The sequence below is a fragment of the Helicoverpa armigera genome, chromosome 22 (genome assembly GCF_030705265.1).
Source record: "Helicoverpa armigera isolate CAAS_96S chromosome 22, ASM3070526v1, whole genome shotgun sequence".
Classification (NCBI taxonomy): domain Eukaryota; kingdom Metazoa; phylum Arthropoda; class Insecta; order Lepidoptera; family Noctuidae; genus Helicoverpa; species Helicoverpa armigera.
In genome coordinates this window covers 9,714,174-9,738,533 of record NC_087141.1, presented here as the reverse complement: position 1 = coordinate 9,738,533, position 24,360 = coordinate 9,714,174, and the positions used below count along the sequence as shown (strand labels likewise).

Sequence of the window (24,360 nt, the reverse complement as noted above, 5' to 3'; positions counted from 1 at the left end):
CAAGGAGGACTGTACGGTCCCTTAGGTAGTCCGCCAAAAGTTCCCGCAGATACGGGGGCACCCCATGGAAGCGGAGGGCCTCCAGTATGGTGGAGTGAGGAATTGAGTTGAAGGCGTTGGCTATGTCAAATGACACAGCCAGCAGACCATCTCCCGCATCCATCGCCTCCCTCACCTGGCCCTTGAGTCGCGACAGGGCATCAACTGTCGAACGCTCAGCTCGAAAACCAAACTGAGCGTCCGCTAGATCCGGGCCGATTGTGCCCAGATGCTTGGTGATACGGGCAGCGAGGATCCTCTCGAACATTTTACCGACCTCATCCAGTAAAACGATAGGTCGGTATGCCGATGGGGAGTCCACCGGCCGCCCTTCCTTTCGAAGAAGGCACAATTGGCCCTCCTTCCATGGCTTTGGGAACCTCTCACACGTCAGACACGCACTGAAGAGGTCCCGAAACCTTTCTCCCATCTGGGAGATGGCGATGGCCACCACCTTTGCGGGGACGCCGTCCGGACCTGGGGCCGTCTTTTTCCCCCTGAGGCAGAAAGCTGCCTTCTCCACCTCGTTCTCAGTAACCGGCGGGACTTCCTCGGCCGACAGAGCCGCACCATGTGGGGCGCTCATCACTGGTGGAGTGAAGTGGTCTCTGCGAGGAAACAGGGACTGAACAACCCCATCCAGTAACGACGGCTCGAGAGTCTCGGCAACTGGGGGACCGTACGGGCGCAGTTTGTTGCGTGCCGCCTTGTAGGGCCTCCCAAAGGGATCCATGTCCAGACCCTCAAGCATCTCCGCCCTCGCGTGATCCTGGGCTGTGGCCATTCGCGCTATCAATGTCGACTTGGCCTCTATGTAGGCTGCATAGAGGCGGTCCTCGTTGTCGAGGTCGCGAAGGCGCCGCCGCCGGCTTCTTGCGTAGGCCCGCCTGGCCGCCACACAGGCGGCCCGAAGAACCCCCAACTCCTCTGACCACCAATAGACGGCGCGCCTAGGAGGTGGACGATGAGACCGAGGCATGCTAGAGTTGCACACCTCGGTCAGGGAGACCCTTAACTGAGCCGCTGTGGCGTCCACATCCCGGACTTCTACAGGAGGCGACAGCCAGTCCTGGACGAAAGCTGCCTCCGAGGCGGCCTCCCGGTCTAGGCGGGAGAGCGCCCACCGTGGGAAGAGCGACCGACCTTCCTGGGTCCCTTGGGAGCCCGGGGTGGAAACATCAAACCGCACGTATCGGTGGTCGGACAGCGTCTCCACCAGCTCCACCCGCCAGTCCAGTACACAGGCCGCCAAAGAAGGGGATGCAAAGGCGAGGTCCACGATGGAGCCCCCCTGCCGCCGCACGCAGGTGTGAACTGTTCCCTTATTCAGGAGGGACAGACCGGATGACACGCACCAGGTTTCCACCTCTCGTCCTCGGGCATTGGTGGTCGGGTTACCCCATATTACCGACTTGGCGTTAAAGTCGCCCAAGACCAATACCCGGTGCTGCACCACTCCGCTTGCCACCCTGGCGAGGACTTCGAGAAAGTTCTCGAATTCCGTGAGAGGGCGGTTTGGGGAGAAATACACCCCTATAAGGGCTATGTCATCCCACGCGGCAGCCACGTATCCCGGTCCCCTCTCTAAGAGTGAGAGGGGGGGTGAGTCCGTGGAAGATCGCGCCACCAATGCAACTGAGCCATTGTCGTCTCCCAGCCAGCTGCCAGGGACAGAGTACGGCTCGGCGACAACCGCCACGTCCACCAACCACTCCGCAAAGGTTTGAACCAGCAGGCTCTGGGCTGCTTTGCAGTGGTTGATGTTCGCTTGAAGAACACGTCGTCGATTCCCAGCCATCAGTAGGTGTTCATCGCGCTTCCCTCGGTGGCCGGCACTGGAACTGGAGTTTCAGAGGTGGCGGCAGCAGCAGGCCGTACCGGCGCCTGCAGTTTGCCCTTCTTCAGTGGCGGTCGGCATTCCTTGCTCGCCATTACGTGGTCGGATGGACGACCACTGGCAGCGCATACTGCGCAATGCGTGGTGGCAGCCTCGCAGGTAGCCAGCCTGTGCCCCTCTTTTCCGCAGCGGAAGCATAGTTCCCCACGCTCGGCAGTGGACGGGCAGAGAGGCCGGGTGTGTCCGATGCCGAGGCACTTGAAACAGCGCATCGGCGCATCCTCAAGCACTCGGACCCCACCCGAGCTAAACCCGACCGGGAGGCGGCCCTTAGCCAGAACCGCCTTGGCAGCTACGACCGGGCACTCTAACCTTATAGTGCCCATACCCCTGCGGCCAGGTCTAATGGCTCGGCCCTTGACAGATGCGACGGGGCAGCCCCCCGCCGCCGCAACCACTGCCACCACCTCTTCTTGTGTGACGGAGTCGTCGAGGTCGGTCACTTCGAGAGCCACACACTTGACGGCCCTCACCACCTTGGCCGTGTCCGCGACAGCCTCTCGAAGCTTCGTCGCAAAGAGGTCCGCCTTGGTGCCGCGTTGAGCCCCCGAGAACTCGAAGATACGAGCCCCCGTTTGGGTCTTCCGGCACGTAACTCTGCCTGCCCCAAGTTCCGAAGGGTCGACGTTTGTACGAGCCCGTCGCAGCACGGACTCATACGTCTCCCCTCGTTCCGCTGCCTCTGGGGTCAACGTGACCACCACGGCTTCGGTTCTTGGAGGAGGAGCGAGCTTCCTCCTCCTGTCCTCTAAAGCGGCAGGCTTGGCTGCGGGGGGCTCGGGAGCCAACTTTTTCCCCTTCCGCTTCCTCGCTACCACCTTAATCCAAGGCTGGTTGGAAGGGGTGGTGGAGGGCAGTAGTGGGTCTTCCCTCACCGGTTCGGGAGGGACCGTCTGGGTAGTCGGTAGTAGTGAGGTCTTCTTGCCCTTTCCTTTGCCCTTGGTGGTCTTTGGGACCTGGGGCTCCGACTGAGCTGGAGCCGTTGAGGGCCCCGGTGCGATGGGCATCCGTCCGGGTGCTTTATCAGCCGCGAGTGGAGGGCGTAACCGCGTCTCCGGCAGGAGCCGGTCCTCTATGCCGGCAAAACAGGCCCTGATGAATGCTCTCTCCTCCATGACGACCTTTCGGATGAGATCCTCAAGGTCAGAGGAGGGAGGCATCGTTGGTGGACCTTTCGACGTCCCCTCGGGCCGAGTCGTGGGCTCGGCAACGAGCGCGTGCAGCGCGGACACCTCTTTCTGCAGGCGATCCACCTTCGCCTGCAGTTGCCGCGTCTCATCGGAGGTGGTGCGCTGCGCCAACTCCTTTACAATGCCGAGCAAGCTCGCTGCCCGGCATTTTAGGGCCTTCTGGAACGTCCCCTTCAAGTTGGAGGACTTGGAGGTGACCTCTAGGATCTCCATCTGATCCTCCAGAGCCATGCGCTCCATTTCCTCCACGGAGTAGTCCGCGTAAAGGACACTGGAGGCGTCGTGGCTGGCCCTGGCTCTGCTTGGCCGGTCGTCGGCTTCCAATACCGCCCTCTTCGCGGGCTTCTCGGCTGCGTCCGAAGAGCCTCCGGATCCCCGCTTGAGGAAGGCCCTCTTCCTCGTATGGCGGGTTGCAACGCCGCTCGTTCCACTCACATGTGACTCCGTGTCGGACAAGTCGGTCGACACGAGGTCACTACCTCTCATGAGACTGACCGCGGATGGTGCGCGGCTGGTCTCTGATGCCGAAGCATCTCGAGATTGGCCCTGAGAAGGGCCTTTGGGTTGGCCCTGAGAAGGGCCTTTGGGTTGGCCCTGAGAAGGGCCTTTGCGGAGACAGCGCCCGGAAGCGGCCCTCACAGGACGTGGCATTGCCACCCACAATATCGAAACGCAAGACTGTTGAAGATGTTTCGACGCACAGCGTTCGTTAGCCGCCGGCCTGCCACTCCGTTACGGTGGTCAGGCACGGCGTTGCCCAGGGGTCACTACGTGGAAGTCAACGCTGTGGGGGGACCCCCCTGTAAGTACATACCTAACTACTGGAAATAATTATCAGTTTTCAAAACTGACAATTCATTTTCATCTTAACTTTTTTGCCAATTTCACCAATTTAAACTATACTGCAAAAATATGGCTAATAATATCTACTTCACTTGGAGATCAACATGTCAAGCTACACATTCACAACTTACCTTCTTAAGTGCTACAAAGTAGTAGTGACAAATTACCCATGCAATACCACTCCACACACAGAATAACTTACCATCTCATACGCGATATGATAAATGGATAAACTCCATATTACTTCAACTTGCCAGTTAACTTATCTACTTAGGGTTAACAGTGATGACTGATAATGGTAGTTATGTCATTTTCTTTGTTAGTGGTTAAGAGGGTGTAATCTTGGTCATTTTGTGTTCATTACTGTGATAGTTGAGATTTGATTGTCTAGCTGGAAGGACATTAAGGCGACTGGTGCGGGTCTGAGTACTCTTAAGGGGATCCGTCACTCCTTACTAATGTTATAAATGTGAAAAGTAACTTGCTCTACCCGTTTTTCACGCTTTTACGAAAAAATACTGATAGATTTTGAAGATGGAAAAATAGTCAGGAGGTTGTGGGTTTAAGAAAGAAAAGATAAAAGCTACTTTTTATTCGGCTGTAGGAAAAGTGGTTTCGTTGGGACGCGGATAGAACGCCAATATAACTAACTTACAATTATGAATATTACTCTCGATTATCGGTTTTCATGAAATACCAATAATTCAATCATGAAATACTCATAATTTACCCGCAATCAAGATACCATAAAATACAAATAAATAACATAGGTAACCTAATATATCATTCACATAAAACAATTTCGATACAAAACCGTAGGGTGCCAGCACATGTACTCGGCTAAGGATTAACGTTCAATAAAAGCTTGATTGACAGAACAAATATTTCATTGAAGTTTTAAAGCTTCTGTCAGTAATTGGGACATTCACCCTTCGGCTACAAATTGTGGGTATTTTGATAATGAATTATTGTTTGGATAATCGCGTGTGATATGTTTTGCGTTTCGCATAAATAATAATTAATTGAATTTATGATTGAACAAAGGTACAATAGTGATGTATTCAAATATATCGATCATTATTCGATTCATCTATGTATATTGATGGATTAGTTCAATTACAATATACCTAAATGCATATTGGAGTTCTATGTTTGATGGCTAATCATGTATTTCTACTTAAATGGATATTTAGATGTCCTTAACGTCATAGTGACTTGGAGGGTTATAAAAGGTTTTCGGGTTCTAAAAAAAAATAAATTAAAAACTTAATGGTTGCATTATTTTCTGTATAGGTATGTATTACGAATATCCGCGAATGTTGGCGAACTCTAGCGAACAAAGCTCTTTGATCCTTAATCATATCTCGGAGTTATAATGAGACCTCATTTCACGGTTTCTGGATGCCATTCTATGATTTGTAAATAGCGTCAAAATATATCGCTGGCTTATTATGTTAATAGATGGTTAAGATATTAGTATTAAACAGTGCAGTGCATTGCGCAAGAACCTATTCAGTCTAATTACTAGCTTCCGCCCGCGGCTTCGCCCGCGTAGAGTTCGGTTATATCGCGTTTCCAAGAGAATTATAAAAAAGTCCGGGATAAAAACTATCCTATGTTTTTTCTCAAGGTCAACTCTATCTCTGTACCAAATTTTATTAAAATCAGTTCAGTGGTTTAGACGTAAGCGTAACAGTCAGACAGGCAGACAGCGTTACTTTCGCATTATAATATAAGTAGGGATGCATATTTCTTAATTAATTATATTATCTAACACTGAAATAATTTTCTCACTGAAATGAAACCAGTTCATCTTTAAATTCTATTACGAATTTTTATACACTTTTAACAACAATTTTATCCTCTCCTTTTATAAAAAACCTACAAGTAACTATTTATAGACGAACCAACAAACAATGTTATGTATCGATCAAAACATTTTGTACTATCAATCATCCCGCGATGCTTTATTGTTTTATATGCAAATCTCTTCTGTTTCAGTTTTTTAGCAACCCGAACCGTGAAGAGAATATACAAGTATATTAGGCTTATGTACAGACGATTTGGGAAAATAAACCGTGCTTAACGTAGCCAGTTCTTCGATGGGTGGCTTGTTACAGACTTTGTGTTTTAGTAGGGTAGTAAGATTTGATTATTAATTTTCGGATAATGCATTTCGTTTGGTTTGGTTGGAAGACAGTAAGTCTGACACCAGTCTAACCAAGTGGTATCGGCTTCCCCGGGTAACTGGGTTGAGGAGGTCAGATAGGTTGTCGCTTCTTGTAAAACACTGGTACTCAGCTGCATCCAGTTAGACTGGAAGCCGACCCCAATATAGTTGGGAAAAGGCTCGGCGGATGGATGGCATTTCGTTTGGTTCCTCTTGCCAGATGAAAAAGTGTAAATACAATAAGGAGATATAATAAATTCAATTTAAATGGGATTATCCTACTTTGCGTCTGACTGTGGCTTCAAAAGATCAAAGATAGCAAATAAATTAAATTCAGCCAATATTGACATTGGTAAAGTACTTTTCTGTCTTTATGTTGCTATTAGGTACCTCTAGGTATACCTTTTCATAACACTTCTGTCTTATGAAAAGGTAAATTTAATTGGGTTTAACATTGCATAATTTTGTGGTGAATTATACATAACTTAATATTGATAAAAGACACGACGTATAAAGCTTTTATTATTGCTGAAGCTTATAAAGCTTTTATTATTAAATTATTGCTGAAGAACAGTTCGGATTTCAAAAAAACAAGTCTACATCCTTAGCCATATTTACACTCATGAAAACTATACTCTCTAATGTTAATAACAACTATCTCACTACTGGTCTTTTCTTCGATTTATCAAAAGCTTTCGATCTAGTCTCGCACGAATTACTATTAAAAAAATTAGATTCTATAGGAGTTAGAGGTCCCGCTCATGAGTGGATATCGTCGTATCTAGGTGATAGGCAGCAAAGCGTCGTTATAAACAAAATTAATAATAATAAAGATATGGCATCATACTATTCTAAATATAATCCAAATAAATATGGCGTTCCACAAGGAAGTGTCCTTGGTCCCGTACTATTTTTAATTTATATAAATGATATCGTGAAAATAACCCCACATAAGTGCATATTATTTGCTGATGATATATCCATCATAGTAACGTCCAACAAAACATGTAATACTGTTAAAGATCATGAGGTTGAAATTAATAACACAATAGACTCATTACTAACTTGGCTAAATATAAACCGCTTGAAAATAAACTTAGAGAAATCCGTCTTCATTCAATTTAACCAAACTAACAATCACAAAAATAACATCAATCTCAACATCCCTACAATCAAAGAAGTTACACATACTCGGTTCTTAGGTATAAACATAGATAAAAATATAAACTGGAAAGAGCACGTAGATAATCTCAGTACCAAAATTAATAAATTTGTATATGCTCTAAAAATAGTAAAAAGAGTAACAAACATCAAAACGGCAATAATGTCTTATCGTGCCTACGTTGAGTCATTGCTGCGTTATGGGCTTATCATGTGGGGTAATAGTACCGACATGAACCGTGCATTTATTGCACAAAAAAAGTGCATAAGATCGATTTGGGGTATGCAACCTGACGACTCATGTCGACCAGTATTCAAAAAACTTGGTTTGTTACCACTACCATCACTTTATATATATGAAATTTGTATGTTCGTAGCAAAGAACAAAAATTTATTTAAGTCAGCAAATGAGGTATTACAGCGGAGCAGACGTGATCCATACACGCTAGTTCTTGATGACCTACCAAGACTGACAAAATATAACAAAAACTGCCTTGCAATGTGTGTACGTATTTATAACAAAATTCCTAGAAACCTGAAATTATTACATGTAAGAGCTCTGAAGGCAAAACTACACGAATGGCTAGTCAAATGTAGCTTTTATAGTGTCAGTGAATTTCTTGATCGAAATTTTGATCTCAAATAGGTTAATGTTAATTAAATATTAAGATGTTAGTTTTAAGTTATACATTTTTGCATGCTATTATATAGCTAAACATGCTTGTTCCTTATATATCTTATGTAACACCAAAAATACCATGTTTAAAGCAAATAAAGATTATTATTATTATAAATGTATGTCTCTTCCAGACCTCGGGACTATAGAGTCACGGATTTTTGGGAGGCGAACGTGGGGCCCATGGGGATGCAACTGAAGTACAATAATTTTCTGAGGTTTTTTTTTAGAAATGCGCCATCTAGTGACGGATGCCCCGTAACTTGGGTATTTGTACTTCGTTTTAGTCACTAGATGTCACTGCACCTTAGACCGATATTTCATCGATTTAATAACAAATCTAAAAAAAGTTTTGTGATTAGAAATATTAACAAATATTGTAATTAAATAATTTTATGATTTATTTTTAATTCTTTTTTATCTATGAGGACGTCTTAGTTAATCACAATAATCACACTACTTGAAACCACTTGAAACACTGACGATTGACATTGACAGTCGACCATACTTTTAAATTAAACCGTTTTCCGTTTTCTAACGTGTTGGTTTATTCTGAGTGTTATTTTCTGGTTTTTTTATTACGATTGTTGCGTGTTCCTGGACTCTGATACTGACTGCTTCTGTGATTGACCTGGCTTCGTATTTTGGACCTGTGATCTACTGCATTTTCATTGACCCGGCTTTGTATTTTGGAACCTCGATCGACTGCTTTTACATTGACCCGGCACCGTATTTAGGACTAGAAAATGCGTCCAGTGGATCGTCTTAGGGGCGGAATGCCATCAACGTCAAGATATAAGTGCTACTTTGATTGTGACAATGACGGTAAGTTCAAAACTTTTAACTTTATAATGCACGTAATTTATCTTTTGCTGATAGGCTGCACAATATCCATTATTGTCATCCGTGCAATCTGTGGTCATCATAGTCCTTGAGTCATCAAAAATCTAAGATGCACTACCACACACACTCCTGTCCTGACCCTACACAAACAATTGAAACTGCACATTAACTTTTATATCCAATCAAAGACTCGGAATCTACGTATAAGACAAAGCCCGCTCTAGACGACCCTCTGACCAAATAACTTCATCAGGTTTTAAAACTATGATTTTACAGTGGCGTAGCATGGGATTCCGCCGCCGGGGCAGGTATATTTAGCTGCCGGTCAGTGGGTAGTCTTAGGGGCGAGCCCCCTTATTTAGGTACTTATTTAAATTCAAATGACTACAATTTAATAAAATTCTAAAGATGGTTTTGGCAAGAAAGAATTATTATTGATATCGACTCATGACCAGGTGCGGTCTCAGCCCATGATTTTGGGATTCACTAGGGTGCTGGAAGGAATACTTTCAGAAATTGTTACTGGCTCTCTTTGATATGTAGTGCAGCAGTGTGAAAATTTTAGCATCCTACCTAGGATTTTGTTGATTCATACACTAATGATCTATGTATAACTTTGTCGATTCATACAGCATGCAACAATATTTTTTGCAAACTAGGATATGTTAGATTTTCCTTTAAAGCTCAAAAAACATAAAGCCTTGTGTGGACTAAGCATTTATTGTCAAATTAAACGAAAAACAAGCAGATGTAAAAATTCAAGAGCGAGTCGAAAAATTTAGTACCCTGCCTGCCTGATAGGTTAGATCTTCTTTTAGTAGACAAGAAGTTATTGGGAGGTAGGCTAGAAGTATAGATAGATATCTATCTATCTTGTTGTATTTGTTATGGTGGTGGTGGTGGTATCTATACACACTATGTACACCATAACAAATTACAATTTAAAACTTAATAACTAAAAGGGGTGTAACAATGGGTGGTCTTATCGCTAAAAGCGATCTTTTACAGACAACCTTTAATGTATAGTGACTCTTCTCAAGAAAATTGTATTATGGGGTGGCATAAATAGGAACTGACAATGTAAAGGCGGCAAAAAATGCCTTTGCCTCTACTGTCAACGCTATCAGCTTCTACTTGGCTTGATGCTGCAGCTAGGCGGCGGTGCCGGCCCCTAGAGTAGCGCCACCCAGGGCCATGGCCCCCTCGGCACCCCCATGCTATGCTACTGTGATTTTATTTACTTCAACTGTGGTGTTCCTGTTCTAGTACTGCTAGACCTCAGCTATTATTTCTAGTGTTAGATTAATATTCAAGGATGGTATCACAGTACATTACTAAAATTTTATACATATGATGATGATATCTATTACGGTATTTTAATGAGAGTGAGTTGTTCATGTATAAAACTTCTTGATTTCAGGCCCATTGCACCGATTTCCTAAACCTGAATACCCACATTTGGAAAAGTTTAACTCGTGGAAAAAAGTACTAGATAAAGCTTTACAAGAGAAAGGCGACATCTACATTTATAACCAAATTCGATTTTGCGACAGACATTTTGAAGAGTGTTACCGTTCAGCCAGTCACCGACTTACTCCAAATGCAATACCAACTCTAGGTACCTACTATTTAGATGTCTTATGTTATTTAAATCTTAATAGAAACAAAACCACATTTCTTTGCCTTCGCTGTAATAACAAAATTGTTCCTCAAATATTAAATAAAATTTTCTACTGAATAATCTAATCCTAATTAGAAGAAAATAAAATGAATATTATATACCAAAAATAATTGATGCAACATGCTATCTTCTAAGAATTAAATGAATATTGTTCTATATTCTACATAATTATACAGTAACTATAAATAATTTCATCCTTTTGCAGATTTATCTACATTACCAGTTGGTCAAACTCTTGAAGGTCCATCGGGACATGTCGAGGCAGACATGTCGAATTTATTAAACATTTCGCAAGATAAACTTGCTGTCATTGAGCCATCCAGCTCTACCCACTATCATAGTGATGTACAGAATGCATTACAGACAGCTGAACGCCCTAAAGGTAAATATTTTTATTGACAATTGACCTTTGACTTGTAACATTAGGTTTTTCTTTCCATCATCAGGATTCCAATTTGTTTCCACTGTAGGGTCATAAAACTTCTTGCAGAGAGAGTGGGCATTTAAGCGTACATAGGGAAATAAGGACAGAGAAAGCGACTTTGTTTTATACTATGTAGTGAAGCCTATGTGTTATTACATTTTTTATAAGCTATATTACTGTAAAGTTTCATCTAAATCCGTTTAGTAGTTTTCGCGGGAAAGAGGAACAAACATCCTCACAACATTTATAATATTAGTACTAGTATAGGATTATTTCATACTAACTGCGTCCCGCGGTTTCACCCGCGTATACCGGAATAAAAAATAGCCTATGTCTAATTCCAGGGTATAAGCTATCTACATACCAAATTTCATCCAAAGCCGTTCAGTAGTTTTTCGTGAAAGAGTAACAAACATCATCCAAACTTACAAACTTTCGCGTTTATAATTTTAGGTAGGATTATTTCCGCACTTGCAGGAATCAATAAATGTAAGACAATAACAAATCTCCGAACTTGTAAACCTGAATTAAATGGATTAATAATAATAACTTGATATAATCCTACAACTTATGTGTCATAATAATTATTCATCCAAATAGCTAGTTCTAACCATCCATACCATTTTTTTTCGTTGGTAGAAAAGGCCCAAAAATGTATGGAGTCTGAATGATCTTCTTTATATCCATTTTTGTTTACCCATAAAATCCCCATAAAAATATTTATCAAGCTTGTATCTGCTGTTGTAGGAAGTCTCCACTTTTTGTATCTGTTCCTCGAAGCCTACCTATTCCAATCTCTGGTCATAATATAATAACAGAACAATATTATGTAACATATTTTTATCACAATTCTATTAAAACTTTGTGTAACACTATTTCTTTGATCTGAGGTGTAACATAATTTAAATTACAGGTTCTAGGAAAAGAGGGACTTGTCAATATTTAAAACGAGTCGTCACCTCAAAGAGAAGGAGATAATAAAGTTAAAACAGAAAGTATTGAAGCTGAAAAAGAAATATAAGGAACAAAATAACAAGAAACTCTCTGCAAGGAAAATTTCCACATCAAAATCATTTTGAAAGAGTTAAATAAAATGCCTGCAACAATAAAAATATTTACTTCCCTCCAAATGAAATGGAAAAAGAAACCACGAGGCAGGCGATTTACATTTAACGAAAAAATCATGGCATTGACCATTTACAAACAGAGTCAGAAAGCTTACAACCTCATGCGAAAAATGTTTGTCTTGCCATCAAAGCGCAGCCTACAAAAAATGTTGAGTAAATTTGAACTGAAACCAGGCTTCAATCCTGATATATTTAAAAATTTAAAAGCTACAGTAGCAAAATTGCCGGCAGAAAAAAAGTTGGTCAATTTACTGTTTGATGAGGTATCATTGGCTCCGGGTGTTTTTTACAACCCTGCCCTAAAACAGATAACTGGTTTTGAAGATTTTGGGCACAGACAAACAAAAAAACTCGCAGATCATGCCTTGGTCTTTATGATCAAGGGTATAAAAAGCAAAGTGAAACAACCTTTATGCTTTTCATTTTGCCAAGGTGCCACGAAAAAGGACGATTTAAAGAAGCTGATCAAAACAATAATAAAAGAAATCTCCAATACTGGATTGATAGTTATTGCCACTATATGTGACCAATCAGCCACAAATATTTCTGTGATAAAAGTCTTCAAGAAGACACAAAACGCAAATATTTACAAGAGGGTAATGAATATAGGACCCAAGCCTTCGAGTTTGAAGACCAAAAGGTCTTCCCATTATTTGATCCTCCACATCTTTTAAAGGGAATGAGAAATAATTTACTCGCCAAACATTTGAAATTTGTACAAGATGGGAAAACAAAGTATGCAAAGTGGGAACATTTGGAGATGCTGTTGAAGTTAGATGTTGGGGATGATGAAATTAGGCTTGTTAATAAATTAACAGAAAACCATGTTAATAAAGAAAATTCCAAAATGAAAGTGAAATATGCTGCACAAGTTTTCAGCCAAAGGGTATCATCAGCATTGAGATTCTTAGCAAGTAAGTATGCTTTTATTGTTCTCATTATTTTCTCTATATTTAAAAAAAATTGCTATTAATTTACTAAATTAGATTTTTATTTTTAATTTACATGTTTTTAACCATCTTCATTCTCCACAGACAAATTAGAAAGTTCATTATTTTTCTTTAAAATAATATTAGATGTCCTGGCTACATTTATAAGTTCAAAATATTTAAAACAAACAATTGAGATGCTATTTCTCTCGATAAAATTCAAAATAAAAATACAATTCATATCTAATAATTTATCTAAAATTGGCTATGTCAATATTTAAGATGCATAAGATATATTGTTGGAATAACATTATAAATTGAAATGAAATAATAAATTAAAATTATCATATTGAAATAAAAATTTGAGACATTATGAAACTACAAAATATAGTTTAATGTTGGTTTCTTACTAATTATATTTACACCCACAACTATTTACTGAACCAACTGATAAAGACGCACAGTAAATCGTTACTGCCACTTTAAAGTTTGTAAGTTTGTGCCTTTTCGACACAGCCGTGAGGCACACCGTTTAATTTTTAATTAAATTTTTGTATTTTTGTTTTTTTATTGTGTCCCCTAATCTGGGTCGAATAAATGTATTTTCTTTCTTTTTTCTTTAATTTCGGTCCACAATAGCAAAAAAGATTGATATGAACTGTATTCTAGTACTTATTTAATATATTGTTTCAGAACACAACCTTCTTCCGGCGGAGTGCGAAGAAACTGCTGATTTTCTACTCATTATGGACAAACTATTTGATTCTTTCAATGGACATTCATATACAGGTGATCCAAAATTTTCAAGGGGTGTGTAATGAATAATTCTCCTCATTTTAGATTATGGACAGAGGTAGTTCCTATATTGGATTCAATGACTTTTAAAACTATAAAAAAAAAACGGGATGGTACAGAAGAAGTAAGATATGAAAAAGTGCCATCCCTTCAAAATTGGATCCACAATATTAAAACGTTTAAAGAAATGTGGGAGTTTTAAAAATCAAATATAAAGTTACTAGCCTTTTAACCAGAAATTTCAATCAGGACCCTCTTGAAAATTTTTTGTAACATTAGAAGTAATGGGATACGAAATGTTAATCCCTCGTGCCTACAATTTATTAATGCGTTCAAAACTTTGTTACTTAATAATTTAAATTCGCCCCATTCTGTAAGTGCCAACTGTGAAAAGATGAAAATAAATCACTGCAATCTTTCAAAGATCTTCTTGCTGAAAAACAAAACAATGAAATTGAATTGGTTAGTGGTGATTTTCCTATTGATTCTTTAATTAATACAATGAACCAAATTAAATGGAATGACTCGATTTTGCATGCCGAATCAAAAAATATGTAGCAGGATACATTGTAAAAAATCGAAATGTAAAGTGTTCAAAAATGTGGAACATGTACTAATGATATATTAAGAAAGGAAATTGATTTTGAATCATTTAATTATGAAATAGATTATACGAAAAATCCTTATTTAATGCATGTGATGATTTTATAAAATTATTAAATGAAATATATTATATGATTGTTGCATGTTTACGAGATTCACCTGAAATAAAATATCTGAAAGAAAAATGAAATTTTACATCAATTGCCATTGTGATTTTAGTATAATTACTTGTATAGTTCATAAAAATAAATTAATTGATTTTATAATTAATATGTCAATTAATTTAATCATTCACAGTTGGTGCACCGGGGTTAATAGAATAATTAACGGAAAAATAACAAATTTCGATGTAAATGATGAAATTAAGTTACAAGCATTTAAATATTGTAATACACATAAAAAAAGGAAATAAAATATACTTAGCCGATAAATGTACTCTTTATCTTTTGTTTTTTTATTATCTCCCATAATATTATTGACTAGACTAGAAGTTGGAAACTGAAAACTGGAAACTGGAACTGGAAATTGAAATCACTGTTTTAAATTCAATTTACAGTAAATTGAATTTAAAACAGTGATTTCAATTTTCAAATTTAAAAACATATTTAAGAGAACTCTTGAAAAGCGCCATCTACCCTAACCATACATGAAGTAACCACGCCATCTTGTGACGGGGGCCCGTTAACTTTCACGCTAGTAAGTTGTTTTGAACGATGAGTTGCGTATCTATCTCTATATAGTGTATTATCTATGGTGGGGCCGAAGCCAACACGCTGAAGCCCTTTTGAGACAACTTTAATGAAATGGTGACACAAAACCGACGATTATCCCTGTATACACTATAGAAATGTACCCAAGGACAATCCCCGGTTCTGTACTAAACTATTGCTAACTATGGATGAAAACTACTTGGGCTATTTTGATGGGATGCTAGTGGACTAGGAATGGGGAAACTACGGCAACTATGGCACCTGCCGATAACAATGTAATAAATACACGTAAAAATGGCAGGTGGAGACTCGCCAACTCACTTACTGGGCCCCCGGGAATCAGTCGCTAAATCGCAACAAGGGGGCAACAGGTACATGAGCGGCTGAGAAGGGTGAGGATACCTCGGCGGACTTTAAACGCAGATCACGCGCTCCCTGTGGGTCCAGCATCACCGGCCCACTCGCCACTTACCACGAGGCACCTACCCTCCGAGCAGGACTAACCTTGCTCTAGCGACTCCACTCTGACCGGCCGATGAAGGCAAGCCAAGAGGCGGGAGACCTATCCCCCGTCATGCTTCACTCCGGCAAGCCGGAGATGGGGGACAGTATACTCTCCCTGGAGCACTCGGATATATAGCCCCGCGGGGTCGCTACTCCCCGTCATCCGCCTCAGATGCCTTGCGGGGCTTATTATTATTATTTTGTATGTCTCTACCAGACCTCGGGACTACAGAGTCCCGGATTTTTGGGAGGCGAATGTGGGGCCGAAGCCAACACGCTGAAGCCCTTTTGAGACAACTTTAATGAAATGGTGACACAAAACCGACGATTATCCCTGTATACACTATAGAAATGTACCCAAGGACAATCCCCGGTTCTGTACTAAACTATTGCTAACTATGGATGAAAACTACTTGGGCTATTTTGATGGGATGCTAGTGGACTAGGAATGGGGAAACTACGGGAACTATGGCACCTGCCGATAACAATGTAATAAATACACGTAAAAATGGCAGGTGGAGACTCGCCAACTCACTTACTGGGCCCCCGGGAATCAGTCGCTAAATCGCAACAAGGGGGCAACAGGTACATGAGCGGCTGAGAAGGGTGAGGATACCTCGGCGGACTTTAAACGCAGATCACGCGCTCCCTGTGGGTCCAGCATCACCGGCCCACTCGCCACTTACCACGAGGCACCTACCCTCCGAGCAGGACTAACCTTGCTCTAGCGACTCCACTCTGACCGGCCGATGAAGGCAAGCCAAGAGGCGGGAGACCAATCCCCCGTCATGCTTCACTCCGGCAGGCCGGAGGTGGGGGACAGTATACTCTCCCTGGAGCACTCGGATATATAGCCCCGCGGGGTCGCTACTCCCCGTCATCCGCCTCAGATGCCCTGCGGGGTTATTATTAAATTAAACTTATTCATGCTTTTCCGTTCATACTTTGCGCTTTAACTTGGTCTTTAAATAACACATTTGCTCCAATTATTTTTTCATCTATTACATCTAGTTCTAAAACATTGATGGACTGAACCTTCAAGTACCTACACAGGTGGATAAAGTAGCCGAAGAGTCTGGAAGACTCCCCAATGGAATTTGTTCTATCAGACTGTATGTAGATTATTCCATTCGACTTTGTTACTTCAATCTATAAGTTTTTGTAATGCTGTTAAATATTCTTACAACGTACTGAAGTTTAGTTGCAGGTTTGTTTGAGAACAGACTTGGACTGGTGAACGTACCTAAATATTGGCAATCTTTATTATTACATTATATCTTATAGCTAAGGAGATAGACAGATTCGAAAAAAAACTTTCAATATATCGAGGAAGACTATAAAGCTATACCTTTATGCTGGTTCGTAGAGTAGTTCCCACGGGTTTCAGGTGAATTTGATGCTGTCAGCAGTATTGCTACGAAATGTGTCAGACTGAATATTCAGTAAGAATGTGGATGAGATATAAATAATTTATACGCATTATAATTTTTTTTAATTATGTATCTTTAATCCAAAAACCGTTAATTAAAAAAGTTTGAAGAAAAGTTCAGAGCTTATTACAATAAGTAGGTATAAGCCTGCAATAAGTATTTTAGACTGAATTGATATGGAAGGAATTCCGTTTTTCAACACAAAGGTCAAACGGAAATAAAATTATTAAATGATAGCAAAGCCTGCATGAAAACTAGGTGGCGGTAATTTTTTTGTAATTTTATCTTTAAACGTTTTTTCTAGACTTTTCTTTGTACTTTTTCTTTAGGAAAAGACCCTCGTTTTGTCTGCATCATAAAGCAAAGACATTATTCATCTTATTTCAAAAAACGCCTGACAAAAATGTGTGGGCAATATCGCACGCGAGCGAATTAAGCGCTTATTACGAAGGCGCCCCGGGCTCATACCGTGGAGGGAAAATACTTCTCATGTAGGTGCTTGAAACTCGTCTAAAAATAAAAACTGTACATTTTATGAAGATACCTTTTTCCTACATGAGTGTACTTAGTACTTGGTTTCATTTCAATATTGAAAAGTTTGGGGTACCATTCATGTAGGTACGGCTCGGTCCGGCCAGTCCAATAAAAGTTAGGCAAGTTTGAAATTATCGTAAAATAATTTAACATTCCCATATCAAAACCAAAACTTATACTACCTCCATAGTTTAACAGCATTCAGAAGCCCCCAAAGTACAATTCAGAACTATCCGACTAACATAATATTTAGCCAATTTGATTCGAAATTACGTTAATTTGCATAAGCAAACATGGCTTTTCTACCATAACTAGTATGGTATATAAATAAGAGAATAGTTTGCAATACTCAAGGGTTCTAACATAAACGGAGATGGGTTGGTTATCACAAAAAGTATTATCTGTAAGCGTACCTAATATGTTTTTGTAGGCTTTCGAAGGTCCGTTTTGACCGATGCTTAGGAGATCTTTTGTTAAGCTCATGATAACATAATGTATAGTTTTTTTGAAGTGTTATGCAGATGTGTAGCTTTCTTATTACTATTGTTTCGCTTTGTTGCATAGAAGTTCCAAGCCCGATCATAAATAACGTTACAAAGTTTACTAATGTTATTATTTTTGATGATGAAGATTTCACGCATAAACAGTTGAACTGATTCAGGTAGAATTGGTCCGTGGTCATAATCTAGTGATGATAAAAAATCTTAGAACTTAGAAGCAAAGCCTATCGAAGAATCTGCAGTTTAAATTACTTTGAAATATTTATAAGAATTAAGCGCAGTCTATTTGCATTTCACAATAACTTTGGTGTATTTTGAGGTAATAATATTTTCTGAAAATACACATTTCCTATTGTTTTACCTTCCTGGTTAACGGACTGTTCGAAGCGAGCCAACTGTGGTTTATTCTTGTTTAACAGTTAAATAGTCTAAACAACGATGTATTATTGTATTCCGTTTGTTATTGTTTTTTGGTACGGTTTGCAGAAAAGTTGCTTTAAAGACAATATTTATTTTGAATGTTCCTGAAATGTATTCATTGATTTTCATTCGTATTTGATTTTAGATATAAGTTTTGGTGTTTTACATAGTTTTTGGTGGATTTAAAATTCATTCGTAGAATTTATTTTGATTGTAATATTAACGTTGTAAAGTCAGAGTGGGTGTCGTTATTAGACACAAAAACCGTTAATCTTAAGTACAAATATTATACAAAAAATTTAATCTTTTCTGCACTCACTACACTAGTAGTAAATGTGAACGTATGTAGGTTTGTGTGCGCTCGCGCAGCCAACCGCATATAAACATCTAATAGTTTTGGTTTAATATGATTTAAAACAGACTGCAGTTCGTGTTTGAACATCAAAAGAAAGATTAAATTTTATTGAATTACCTCGAAAGTTTATGGTTAATTCAGTGTGAGAATAACGAGGCGATGGACACCGTTAGGTCTTTTAATGAAAGTAGTGCTGAAATGGTTCAAAAAGGTTTTAAGCGTGTTTTGTGTTTTTAGTATTTATAGGTATGTACTCTGAAAAATCGAAGTACCTAATACTAAAAATACTCTCTTACTAATATTATGAATGTGAAAGTTAGTTTTGCACGAAAAAGGCTGTACCTACTACTTGGGGTTAAATTAGGTTTACATACGGAGATTGTCTTTTTATTTGTCGGGACGTAGTTTCCACGGTACGAGGACGATCATGGGTGAAATGTAGAATTTCATAAGTCATCAAGTTGTAACTGCAAAAATATTGAAGCCACTAGCTATTTGACGACCTCTATGGCGCAATGGTCACCAAGCCGGACTGCCGAATCTGAGGTCCCGGGTTCGATTCCCGGTTCGGTCGACATTTGTGTGATGAGCATGCTTGTTGGCCGTGGTCTGGATGTTACAATATGTATTTATAAATATGTATATGTGTAGCTATATGTACATAGTTTATCAGTTGTATTAGCACCCATAACACAAATCTATACATTAATTAATAATTTACCATGGGGCTAACCAACCGTGTTTGAAAAGGTGTCCCGACATTTACAATCCAAGATACAAGTCCAAATAAAGTCACACTACAGATAAATCATATCTACTATTGCGAAATGTCATGAGTGACAACACCACAATGAGTGAACTTTGCATATTGTCGGTATTCCCGTACATATTCTATTTCCATCGCATTTCTTGACACAAATCTTCGCGGGTTTAATCTAGGCGCGCGTGGATTCAGCTGCGTCGCAGGCTGGCAACGGGTTAGCTACAAAATGTTGGCAACAACTAAGGTAGGATTGATATAGTGGTGAAAAGAAGTTTAAATATTATGTTTAGCAAAGTAGTTGTAAAAAAATGCTAATAAATATGAGAAAAATTGGAATGGGCACCTAGAACCTGTAGAGTCCTGAGAAAATGTAAAAAAAAAGACAAACATTCGAAAAATGATTCTATCTGCTTCTACACATATTTTTCTTCCCTGCAAAAAACAGATAAAAAGCGGTGAAGAGCGGGTGTTTTTGGGGTCACTGTCTCATGTAACATTGACGTTCGAAAAGTTCTGTTTTCTGCCGATTTTGAATAAATTTTTATAATGCAATATCCCAAAAGTTACGCGTAAGTTGCTTGTCTACACATCAACTAATTCGCGTGTGCCCGATTGTTTGTACTCAAGTGTTTACTTCCGTCTCGAATAATTGCCGTGTCTCGAGAGAAGCCACGTGCGTGCGCTAGTCAGCACGACGAATGAAAGCCGTTTGATTACAGGCTTGAATTATTGATCATTGTGGAGATTACTGAGAGTTTCTGCTGTTAATGTAAATCGTTATACTTAGTGACTAAAAAGACTGAGTGGCTTTTCCACGATTGGCAAACGTAGAATAAACTGATGTGACAATGTACCACAGCTTATAGTGCCAATATTTAAAAGGCACTTATATAAAGCTATCTCTGCTGCAGACAACAGCTGTACCGCATTCAATGTGCCACACTTTATAGGAACAATATTATAAAGCTGAAGAGTTTGTTTAGAAACAAATGAATTCGTTTGAAAACTAAAGTTTGCTTGAACGTGCTAATCGAAGGAACTCACTATGCCGATTTTATTTTTTCAGTGAGTGATAGCGGGCGAGAGATAGGGATCGAGGAAGGATACAGGCAAATTTTTATCTTTGTGCGCGAAATAGTTTCCAAAAAACGTTGGTACAATCACTGGAGGAAGCTTGTATACTGTTATTTATCCTTCTACGACACGTATAACGAAAACCCATTGGAAACAGTTAATATAAAATGGGTTGATTTTATTCGTAAAGGAGAAGTAGAGTTTTTTTTTTTTAACTTATTTAAGCTGAAACTAAATTTCACAAAGCACCTCTATTGAATAATGATATTGTCAGTTTATTGAACTAAAGCTATATAAGATTGAGCAGCAACCTAATCTGTCACAATCGTAATTGAGTGTCAGTTGTCAGACGCTAGAGTGACACTCGTCAGTCTGACATTTTATGTAAATTGGGAGATTTAGGTTTCAAAAAGTAATAAAATAGTGTTTTATTACTGCACTATGTATCAAAGTTCAATAAGTAGCAATTTGAGTTGTACATACTTTAAATAATATGTTTTATGTAGATATTGTATTCTATATTATCAGGTCTGTGAAATATAATTTTCACAATCGATTGCCCGACAGCCAATACATATGGCATAACGCAGATTTTATGACTGATCTCAGCTATGCTTACTTTTTAGCTTTTAATTTGTTAATAAAAACCCCATTGTCTATACAATAAATCAATTAAAATTATCTTCATAAATGCTATCGAAATTACATTACTGTATGAAAACTATTGTTATTGCAACAAATAACTATTGTAAGCAGACAGACAAACTACCTATAATATAAAAATCACATAATATTCATAAATAATCGGGACTTAAACGCGACACTGTATATTCAGTACGATACCTTTTTATTTTTCCGACGTTTCAGCCAAATTGCATCGAATTTTATATAACCAAAATCGTAATAAAAATTCTAACCATGTAACTGCAGACAATACACTAATATTTTATGACCCGCTCCTACTGCACTGCAGTGTAACGATGCTAAACTAGCTACCGTTGCTTATAACCACGGAGAAAAAAATGACTAGCGGAGGTGCCATAGCTGAAAAACTCCTAAGAAAGTAGCGCGCCAAAATGCGGGTGAGCGGGTGACGATGAACTGTTTTCGCCCATACCTGTACGCCTTCTTTGGACCCACCCATTTTTTGTAACACCGAAAGTCGTTGACAGATGTCTTAAAGAACCAGAATTCCTAGTTAATTCATTCGTTTCAGTCATGCCCATCGTATGTGTTTGACCTAGATGAAGGCGCTTGGCCTACCTTATGGCAATTTGGCATCTCTGCTCATTTTTCCTTACTCCATGTCTACAACGTAGTGTATTCCTGTGAGGATCGTAAATCATGTTGGAACAGTGCTGGGTGTTCAGGGTAACAATGGATGAATGGGGATTAGTTCATCATCGTGAGATGACAGAAAAATATGTGGAGTTTGAAACAAATGAATGCAGTTTGTTTGGTTTTTTGGAAATAGTCGTAGAAAATAAGTAATTAAGTATGATTTCAGTATTGGTAAATAAAGGTTGGTTTTCATATGTAAATTATACCTTAGGCAAATTCCGTAGAATGTAAACCTAATCCACTTAAAAAAAAACAATGACAAAGAAAGGTTACTGAAAAGTGTTTTCAATGTAGTTTCGCAGCTCTAATACCTAAGAAATTCAGGATGTCATGCTTAGAACTTAAACCTGATTTCCTCTAACTATACGCAGCAATTTTATATACCAGCAATTTAATATACAGCAATAGCCATGTATTTTTTCTTCCCATTCTTTGATATGGGAAACTTTTAAATTGATTGGATTGTCAGACTTATACGAGCCTTTTGAGTACCTAATACTTTTCCTACGGAGGTACCAAAATCATTTTTATATAACACAGTCAAAACATGAAGGATGTACATACTCGTACATATTATGAAAACAAAACACATATTTAATACTATTATGTCATACAAGGAACTAAATTCCAAAATACGTTGTCTTACATACAAAAACAAGTTACGTCTTACATAAATATAATAAGCACATACCATACTATTGTCGTGTAGGCATTGTTAACCGCTGAACGTACCTGAAATATACAATAACACGTTACAATGCGAAGTAATGCTATGGTAGACGAGTTTGTGTACTTCAGGAGGTAGGACGAGGTGTCACTGTTAGCGGGAAGCGGGAGATAGAGCGGGTTTGGATATTTTAATTGATATTAGATTTTTTTAAATTTTTTTGTTTCTGTAAAACTATAACATTTACTTAAATATTTACACTATTACATTAATTATTTTACAATTAAAATTGAAAATGCAATAGGATTTAACCTTATAGGTATTTGGTTGAACATGTCTTTGAGTAAAAGCCCCGATAAAATTAAACTACTCCTATAATAACACAAAACTAGAACAAGTCAATGAATTCACACTCCTTGGTTTAGTAATAGATACACATGTAAATTGGAAAGCACACATACAAAAAATTCGAGCAAAACTATCAAAATTCTTATACGCCTTACGCGAAATTAAAAAAACTACCAACCTACAAACAACACTTGCCACATACTATGCCTACGCCCAAGCGTGGCTTAGTTATGGCATCATATTATGGGGTAATAGTACAGATTCGCACACCATTTTTACCTTGCAAAAGAAACTCATCCGGATAATAACCAATATTGAACAAACAGACAGCTGCAAACCACATTTCCAAAAGCATAAAATTCTCACACTTACCTGTTTATACATCTTAGAAGTATGCAAATTCGTCCGTCATCACCCTGAATTCTATACTACCCGACAAGATATTCAAAGTAAATATAGCCTACGACACAAGAATAGATTAAACCTACCTACATCCCACCTTAAAATACATTCTTCCGGTCCGCTAATAATGTCAATAAAAATATATAACAACTTACCTAAAACGATCAAAGATGAAACAAAAACGACTATGTTTATAAGTAAACTAAAGAAATTTTTACACTCTAAATGCTACTATACAATAAAAGAGTACATGGACGATAAGTCAATAAAAAAATAATAAGTAAGTACATACAGACTCTCACGCACACACACATACACAACAAACACACACACACACACACACAAGATAAGAATATAACATGTAAATATATTTCAGTTTTATTTTTATTTAGTAATAAGTATAGATTTAATAAAACAAACTAGGTAATAATTATAAGTACTGCAAACCTCTCCTACCTCTTTATGCTGTGCCCTACCGGGTCCATATTGTTTCAAATATATTGTTTAAACTTTATAAAAATACCACCTGTATTACATATGGAATGCAAATAAAGATTTGAATTTGAATTTGAATTTGAATTTAAAAATATTAAAATCACATATAGGTAAGTCTGAATTTTAATTAGCAACATTACATTATTGACATACTTCTCGTTTTACCAGTAAATAAACTAATATAATGATTTCAATTTCAGTGCAACCAAAAGGATTAATTATAAGCCTGATATAAAATAATACATAAGCTTTTATTTCACATACTACTTATTTAACAGAACATTGTTCAATGAAACAATTAGATAACAATACTAGCGCTGTAAATTATTCAATTTTAAATTCAAATTCGTTAACTACCGCCTACACATTGCGATAATCCTATTTAAGCCGAGTGCGTTGCTTTTAATCACGATCATTATTGCTAATCGATTTTCAACTG

At 38.9% G+C, this 24,360-nt stretch overlaps 3 protein-coding genes and 1 long non-coding RNA gene across 6 annotated transcripts in view; 3 read left to right on the top strand and 1 right to left on the bottom strand.

The window, feature by feature from the left end:
* Positions 1 to 24,360, top strand: part of LOC110378686 (2-methoxy-6-polyprenyl-1,4-benzoquinol methylase, mitochondrial) — a 381,156-nt gene that overhangs the window by 76,289 nt on the left and 280,507 nt on the right. The gene's annotated exons all lie outside the window — the stretch shown is intronic.
* The window catches only part of LOC110378676 (calcium/calmodulin-dependent protein kinase kinase 2), a 222,477-nt gene that overhangs the window by 34,090 nt on the left and 164,027 nt on the right, over positions 1 to 24,360 (bottom strand). The gene's annotated exons all lie outside the window — the stretch shown is intronic.
* Positions 8,138 to 12,482, top strand: LOC126055032 (uncharacterized). Its single transcript, XM_064040369.1, has 4 exons — positions 8,138 to 8,801; positions 10,240 to 10,437; positions 10,706 to 10,882; positions 11,838 to 12,482. The coding sequence occupies exons 1-4, from the start codon at positions 8,723 to 8,725 to the stop codon at positions 11,900 to 11,902; spliced, it is 519 nt and encodes a 172-aa protein (XP_063896439.1). The 5' UTR covers positions 8,138 to 8,722; the 3' UTR covers positions 11,903 to 12,482.
* LOC135118415 (uncharacterized) lies at positions 12,896 to 13,727 on the top strand. Its single transcript, XR_010277578.1, has 2 exons — positions 12,896 to 12,965; positions 13,674 to 13,727. It is a non-coding gene; the product is annotated as an uncharacterized LOC135118415 (long non-coding RNA).